At 41.0% G+C, this 9,080-nt stretch overlaps 1 protein-coding gene across 3 annotated transcripts in view; it reads left to right on the top strand.

Moving 5' to 3' along the window:
- The window catches only part of LOC134820892 (uncharacterized), a 74,362-nt gene that overhangs the window by 61,500 nt on the left and 3,782 nt on the right, over positions 1 to 9,080 (top strand). For 2 of the 3 annotated variants that reach the window (XM_063831541.1, XM_063831542.1), the window contains exon 1: positions 7,701 to 7,850. In XM_063831541.1, the coding sequence (XP_063687611.1) occupies positions 7,725 to 7,850 (126 nt within the window). In that variant the 5' untranslated portion in view covers positions 7,701 to 7,724. Of the gene's footprint in view, positions 1 to 7,700; positions 7,851 to 9,080 lie in introns of those variants that run through there. The other variant, XM_063831539.1, reaches the window with a different exon arrangement.

Raw genomic sequence — 9,080 nt, 5'->3', positions numbered from 1 at the left:
CTATTCACTTTTCTGTGCGTTATCACGTGACTTTTTATCTCACGGTTTTGCGGTCCCAACCTTTACCCAAGGATTCATTGATTGGTTGAGGAGCACAACCCAAAGTCATTACTCGGCACTAAGGCCTTAAAATATTTAATTACAATCAAATACAAATATTTGCACACATTTATAATTAATATTATGACGCTATTAGAAAATGTAAATGAATCTTATCTCAAGGGTCGACCGGGACCGCTTTTTTCTGGCCGGGAGCATACTGAAAAAAGGTGCAGGGAGTGGGACTAAAACTGGGGCCGGGATTTGCGGGTTACAAAAATGTATCTTGTATTGCCATGATAATTCAATAAAATATTCGATTGTGGGTGGACACGTCTTTTCAACATTAAATTGCTCATATTATAGTCTTTGTAAACATGGTAGAAACCCCATGTTTACAAATGACAATAGATCACAATTGAAGAAGCTAGGCAATTGTTTGGTCATGTGGTGAGTACTATCTTCATGTGGTGAGCACTATATTCATGTGATGAGCACTATCTTCATGTGGTGAGTACTATCTTCATGTGGTGAGCACTATCTTCTGCGCTGGATCTCAAAGCAACAGGTCTAGAGGCAAGCCTCACTGGTGTTCTTGAGGATGTCGCTCTATTCACAGGTGTCAACAGGCTCACGATGGAAGTTAGCAGAGCAACAGACAGGATACTACATTAGAAAGGTCCCACTCCAACGACTAGGAGGACACCTTTTCAAGTAAGCACTGTTATTGATTCTCATTTGACGATTATTTCAAGAAAATGTTTGAATGGACTTAATAATGACAGTGTTATATTTTTTATCTATAATAGCAATTAACACGTAACTGGGTAATCCCAAACCTACTTATCCACACCCCCCCCCCCCCCCACCAACCCCCCCCCCCCCCCCCCCCTATTTTAAAGCACAGTTTTACGAATGCCGTGCCTACACATTTGTTTCCGGTTAACTTAGTGGTTTTGAATAAGCTGAACCACTGAAAGAATGAACAGTGAAGTTGGGACGATGTAAGCACGTGGCAGACGAGAAATCGGGGCCGTTTCAAGTACTAATAAAAACAATTGTAGTGTGTCGCCACGCGTCACATTATATATACAGATATCTGAGCTACCCAGCACGAGCCCGCTGCCATACTAGAGCTACCTCCAAATAAGCGCTAATCGAAACAAACGAAAGAACTTCTGAATCCGTTGTAAAGAAAAGATTTCTTAAGAAATGCTACATATTGAGCAATCTGTGCAATAATTGATTCTAAGTGTAACTATATATAATATAGTGTAACTATATGCCTTCAGAACTCAGAAATTCTTTATAAAATTTACACAAATCGACAATTTTGAATTTAACGTTTGAACTAATGGAAAATTCACTAAAGTGTGTTTCTCAAGCTTGTGTCAAACATCGACAAAAGATATTAGAAATATTAGAGTTAATAAACAAAAGGGACGCCAGCAGTTTGTCACGAAATAGAGGAATATTTATGGTATAGAAATACTAATTACGAAACACAAAGCAGGAATATAAGTAGTGAAGTCAATCCCGACATCGGGATTCCCGAATCCCTCGATTTGACGATTTCCCGACGATTTTCAGTCGGGAATTTTCAACATTTGTCGGGAATTTTCAATATTTGTATTGCAAATCTTAGAATATTCTAATGAATTTACTGCAATATAGTTACACGGTAGCGCTAATCAGATTTTCAAACGTCGTGGAGACTGATAGCATGTATCGTCAAGGTTAAGAAAGAAAAAAAGAAAGCGCTATGAGTTTCTGGACGAAACAAAAGGTTCGTCCAGCAGTCCTGAAGCTAGGACACTCAAACATGGTTTAAGGGGAAGATGCTGGCGTTTATGGACGCTACTATAAAAACAATCGTCCTGATCGATTGAACCTGGACGGACCTTTACAGCTGGCAGGACGCAAACAAAAGTCCGTAGTAGAACGGGCCCAAGTTGTTTGTGCAATGCCAATAGTAGTGTTAACAAGGTACTTTTTGAGTTCAAAAGAAGGCTAATGATGACACTTGTGGTATCTTCTTGTGACATGATGAGGCAGCTTTAATTGTACTATAATTGACATTTTTAACAGTATGCAAGTACAACCAGAAAAGATGAGTCATGGACATGAATTTATTACACAAAATGAGGGCCATTTGCTTTCGGGAATCCCGATTTTCGGAAAATCCCGGGATTTTTGGCTCGAATCCTGGGATTAATTATTTTGATCGGGATTGACTCCACTATTAATATAAGACTAGAACTAGGCGCTGTGTCAGCTAGAGAGCGTGTAAATCATGGGTATTGATGAGATTAACACGTGGTCAACACGTGACTAACACGTGATTAGCACGTGGTAGGTGCTATGTAGAACATTGTACCCCATCAGGAGAACATTGCACCCCATCAGGAGAACATTGCAACCCATCAGGAGAACATTGCACCCCGTCAGGAGAACATTGTACCCCATCAGGAGAACATTGTACCCCATCAGGAGAACATTGTACCCCATCAGGAGAACATTGTACCCCATCAGGAGAACATTGTACCCCATCAGGAGAACATTGTACCCCATCAGGAGAACATTGTACCCCATCAGGAGAACATTGTACCCCATCAGGAGAACATTGCACCCCATCAGGAGAACATTGCAACCCATCAGGAGAACATTGCACCCCGTCAGGAGAACATTGTACCCCATCAGGAGAACATTGTACCCCATCAGGAGAACATTGTACCCCATCAGGAGAACATTGTACCCCATCAGGAGAACATTGCACCCCGTCAGGAGAACATTGTACCCCATCAGGAGAACATTGTACCCCATCAGGAGAACATTGTACCCCATCAGGAGAACATTGTACCCCATCAGGAGAACATTGCACCCCGTCAGGAGAACATTGTACCCCATCAGGAGAACATTGTACCCCATCAGGAGAACATTGTACCCCATCAGGAGAACATTGTACCCCATCAGGAGAACATCGTACCCCATCAGGAGAACATTGAACCCCATCAGGAGAACATTGCACCGGTTCAGGAGAACATTGCACCCCGTCAGGAGAACATTGCACCGGTTCAGGAGAACATTGCACCCCATCAGGAGAACATTGCACCCCGTCAGGAGAACATTGTACCCCATCAGGAGAACATTGCACCCCGTCAGGAGAACATTGTACCCCGTCAGGAGAACATTGCACCCCGCCAGGAGCGCATTGCACCCCATCAGGAGAACATTGAACCCCATCAGGAGAACATTGCAGCCCGTCAGGAGAACATTGTACCCCATCAGGAGAACATTGAACCCCATCAGGAGAACATTGTACCCCATCAGGAGAACATTGTACCCCATCAGGAGAACATTGCACCCCGTCAGGAGAACATTGCACCGGTTCAGGAGAACATTGCACCGGTTCAGGAGAACATTGCACCCCGTCAGGAGAACATTGCACCGGTTCAGGAGAACATCGTACCCCATCAGGAGAACATCGTACCCCATCAGGAGAACATTGCACCCCATCAGGAGAACATTGCACCCCATCAGGAGAACATTGCACCCCATCAGGAGAACATTGAACCCCATCAGGAGAACATTGCACCCCATCAGGAGAACATTGAACCCCATCAGGAGAACATTGCACCCCATCAGGAGAACATTGCACCGGTTCAGGAGAACATTGCACCCCGTCAGGAGAACATTGCACCGGTTCAGGAGAACATCGTACCCCATCAGGAGAACATTGAACCCCATCAGGAGAACATTGCACCCCATCAGGAGAACATTGAACCCCATCAGGAGAACATTGCACCGGTTCAGGAGAACATTGTACCTCATCAGGAGAACATCGTACCCCATCAGGAGAACATTGAACCCCATCAGGAGAACATTGCACCGGTTCAGGAGAACATCGTACCCCATCAGGAGAACATTGCACCCCGTCAGAAGTGCATTGCACCCCATCAGGAGTGCATTGCACCGGTTCAGGAGAACATCGTACCCCATCAGGAGAACATTGCACCCCGTCAGAAGTGCATTGTACCCCATCAGGAGAACATTGCACCCCATCAGGAGAACATTGCACCCCATCAGGAGTGCATTGCACCCCATCAGGAGAACATTGCACCCCGTCAGGAGAACATTGCACCCCGTCAGGAGCGCATTGTACCGGTTCAAGAGCCTTTGTCCCCGAAATTATGCACACTTCGTTCGAATGTAGCCTTGTGGAATGTGGCTGAAGCGGGGTGCAGGTAACAAAAGCAAGGGTATTATCACTGAGAGTAGGGACTCTTCAGTGCATTAGGGAGATGTGAGAGGATTGCTTGCGGAGATGTGAGAGGCACCTCTACAACTCTGCACCACGCGTTATACACAAAGTGTGTAGCAGTAAAGTAGACGTACACCCAGCAGTGTGAACAATGAGAGGGAGAGCGGGGAGGGCGCTCAGAGAAAGAGAGCGATAATGACGTAATGGGGGAGAGAGAGAGAGAGAGAGATAACGAGGGGGGTTAGTCCAGGATCTATAGTTGATAGTGAAAACGCGCCCTGCACGTGCACATACATGTAATATTGTAGGGTGGTATTATAGTTATTATATCTGCACGTGCAGGGGGTGTTATAATGTATCTGTTTCGCATCACGAAGTTGTAGACTTCAGGATTCAAGTTGTAGACTTCAGGAACAAACAAAATGATACCCTGGGCTATATTCACCAAATATGTCAAAGTCCAGAGATAGCTCATAGCTGAAAGATCAGAATTTGACATTTCCAGATTCTTTATCTGGACACCGCATGCGTGTTTAATAATATCAATAATTAAATAAGGCTGCATAGTGCATTCGTATTATATAACGTATTTAATGATAGTACATATGAGTACTATTATCAATGCTTGCTACGAGATAGTAATAGACCAGAGTCTAGTCTGCTTTGATCTACAGTGAGGGATTGTATCTACATGTAGATAGGTACATCTGCACTACAGATAACATGTTTCATAACATGTTGGTCTATCTCTGACTTTTATTTGTTCCAATTTGATTAATTGAAGGATTTTTTAGCGTCCCTACAAATATTTTTCTATGCACTAAAAAAAGAAGGTCATGCCTTTTTCAGGAAGCTTTTTGTTCCCCAGCCGGGATGTGGTACATTTCCAGGCCAAATAGGACGATTTTCCGCATAGCCCCCCCCCCCCCCCCCCGCATAGTGGCCGGATCTGCGAGCCCTTTGTAACACCACTGCTCCTGCAGTTCAAGTTAATATTAAAAGTATCATGCTACTACGCGTCAGGGTGCTTCTGTTGTCTGTTGATAATATGATCAGGGCACATTGCTAATACAGCAGTGAGCAGAGCCGTCTTATTTATCAACACTACTTCTTACCTTGTAGCGCCGCTCATTCACTCATTTGTACGTGTTATACAATATACAGCTGTCCTGTATCTCTGTAGCTTCACGTGGTCTTCGTATGTTGTGTTTTAACTCTAACTTTATGTGCGCCGTTTTTTCGAAAATGTAGATTTTTGTGCTCAAGTTTCAGTAGTTTCATGTAGATCTCAAATTATTTAATTAACCCTTAGTAGCCATAAGGTTAAATGAATAAAATAAGATGACATGATAACGAAATTCCAAACTGAACCTATTGCCTATATCCGCGTAATATAGGTCTTAAATAAGCCCTCAATAAGTGTGATCATAGGACCAAGTGTGATCACTGAACCAAGTGTGATTACAGGACCAAAAACAACAAAAACCTGCCTCTGATAAAAACGAGTGCTTTTAGTTTTATTGAGCTATCACTGTGTTTATAATTAAGGTACACAAGATATTCTGACGATATATAATGGAGGAGAAGGTAAAGAAACTGAACTTGTTGGCACGTAGCCAGGACTTTTTGGCACGTAGCCAGGACTTGTTGGACCTCCAAACCAGCGGTTCAGTCAACAGTAATGGTAGGTTTACTTATTAGAGTGTATTATAATCAGATAATGGTATGTTTACTTAGTAGAGTGTATTATATTCAGATATTAAGCCTACTTTTTAACTTTCTATATCAGTAACTAATATTAATTATGGAAGGCGGGGGGGGGGGGGGGGGGGGGCGGGGGATTATATACCAAGTGTACTATGTAATCTAGTACGTAGATTATGTTCGAAGAATATAAGATTTAGAAAAATGTACGTATTGATTATGATTTTCAAATGAATAAAATGTATCTTTAACATAATATCATGAAACGTCTTTTCGATAATTACCATGTGATTGTGATGTTGGAAATGAACCGTCCCTATACTCCCCCACTATTTAAAATAGTGACTAGCGTACCTTCTAGTTTTACGAATTTTAATACCTTTTTTAATTTTTACAAATAAATCGGAAACTGGCCGTTGTTTAAATTTTAAATCAGCACGGAACAATTAATTGTTCCTTGCTAATTTAAAATTTAAACAATGACCAGTTTCCGATTTATTTGCATAGTATAATTAATACAGCAGCAAGTGGCACTGCAAGTCACAGTCCAATTTATAATTTATTTAAAATTTTGACCGCGATTAGTAAAATTGACAAACAATCGCGTATCGAGCTTTAAAAATCAGCTTGTTGAAAATGTTTAATTCAGGGTTTGCTGTAGCATGTAGATATTGTGAGAATTGCTTGAGACTATTTTATCACCGACAAAGCATTGTCCTTTTACGACACTCACATAGTTGGTCTGATGATTGTGTGCCGTATTTATCTTGCAGTTTATTTTGCAGCTGATTATCTGTTTAGTTGTTATCTGCTCGTTAGGTTTTTAGATCTTCTAATTCGAGAATCTGGATCTTAACATTGTCTTTGCTAAAACTACCTATTAATTGGACGCTGGACGCCCTATTGTTCATTTAAATAAAGTATGTCGGTCCGTCAAAGTCCGTTGAAAATTGTTCCCAAAAGTATTTCACTACGAACTTATACATAATCGTCCAGGATATAACTAATTTTTCATTTCGGTCAATTTACATTTTCATCATCGGACTGAATTATATCATTGGATCAATTAAAAGCAATTTATTTACTGTTATGTATTAAAAATCTATCGAAAAATTGGAAAAAAACGCTCAAAAACTTGGAATTTAGTCTTCGAGCATTCAAAATGATGCCCTTCACGCAATGTCCGGGCGAATAAGGTCCGATAAGATAACGTGTAGTCTACTAGTATAACCAAGTGATTCTCACACCCGTCCGTTAATTCCTGAAACTACTCTAATTGTACGGTTACCCTGGAAACGTAATATTACACCAGGATTTATAAGTCTAACATGACTCTTACTGGATTACGTTGTGATCTGCAGTTTGGTTGTGTTTTAGTTTTACAGTGTTATGTCCGTTATATGCATACCACCGTTACGCAACGTTACGCCTAGTTACCACCTAGTTACCACCTAGTTACCACCGTGACGTTACATTTTCATTATCTAGTGCTTGTTAGATATTTTGATGTGCAATATGCTATTATGTGAATATATTTGCAGTTGTACATTTTGTAGTATTTTTGATAAAGTCGCTCATTTTTGAAGTTTATATTCTTCTACCTTCTACTCGCAGTGTGGTGAAGAAAGTGGCAAATTAAAATAGCTTTATTTATACAACGCGCAAATAATTTTCTCATTTTCTCTACGCTAGCTAGTGACTACGTTTGTACCCTGCAGCGATGCAGCCGGATTACAACTTCAGCCGCCCGGAAACAGCCGGTACGACAAGTAGCAGTATGTACCCCTCCTCGGACAAGAGCTTCGCTTACAGCATCATATCCAGCAAGTTTCAGTCAACAGGCGAGGTTAGACACGTGTCATGTTATACTTACTTACAGCGGAGTTGTCAGTTAACTGTTATACTTACTTACAGCGGAGTTGTCAGTTAACTGTTATACTTACTTACAGCGGAGTTGTCAGTTAACTGTTATACTTACTTACAGCGGAGTTGTCAGTTAACTGTTATACTTACTTACAGCGGAGTTGTCAGTTAACTGTTATACATACTTACAGCGGAGTTGTCAGTAAACCGTTATTTACAGCGGAGTTGTAAGTTAACCGTTATACTTACTTACAGCGGAGTTGTCAGTTAACCGTTATACTTACTTACAGCGGAGTTGTCAGTTAACCGTTATACTTACTTACAGTGGAGTTGTCAGTTAACTGTTATACTTACTTACAGCGGAGTTGTCAGTTAACCGTTATACTTACTTACAGCGGAGTTGTCAGTTAACCGTTATACTTACTTACAGCGGAGTTGTCAGTTAACTGTTATACTTACTTACAGCGGAGTTGTCAGTTAACTGTTATACTTACTTACAGCGGAGTTGTCAGTTAACTGTTATACATACTTACAGCGGAGTTGTCAGTTAACTATTATACATACTTACAGCGGAGTTGTCAGTAAACCGTTATACTTACTTACAGCGGAGTTGTCAGTTAACCGTTATACTTACTTACAGCGGAGTTGTCAGTTAACCGTTATACTTACTTACAGCGGAGTTGTCAGTTAACCGTTATACTTACTTACAGCGGAGTTGTCAGTTAACCGTTATACATACTTACAGCGGAGTTGTCAGTTAACCGTTATACTTACTTACAGCGGAGTTGTCAGTTAACTGTTATACTTACTTACAGCGGAGGCGAGTTGTCAGTTAACTGTTATACATACTTTCAGCGGAGTTGTCAGTTAACTGTTATACATACTTACAGTGGAGTTGTCAGTTAACTGTTATACTTACTTACAGCAGAGTTGTCAGTTAACTGTTATATTTACTTACAGCAGAGTTGTCAGTTAACTGTTATACTTACTTACAGCGGAGTTGTCAGTTAACTGTTATACTTACTTACAGCGGAGTTGTCAGTTAACTGTTATACTTACTTACAGCGGAGTTGTCAGTTAACTGTTATACATACTTACAGCGGAGTTGTCAGTTAACTGTTATACATACTTACAGCGGAGTTGTCAGTTAACTGTTATACATACTTACAGTGGAATAATGTTTAACTAAAATCTCTTTCTAAATCCTGACTAA

The sequence above is a fragment of the Bolinopsis microptera genome, chromosome 9 (genome assembly GCF_026151205.1).
Source record: "Bolinopsis microptera isolate Bmic1 chromosome 9, MBARI_Bmic_1.0, whole genome shotgun sequence".
Lineage (NCBI taxonomy): Eukaryota > Metazoa > Ctenophora > Tentaculata > Lobata > Bolinopsidae > Bolinopsis > Bolinopsis microptera.
Note: the sequence above shows the minus strand (reverse complement) of the source record. Positions and strands in the feature narration are given on the sequence as shown.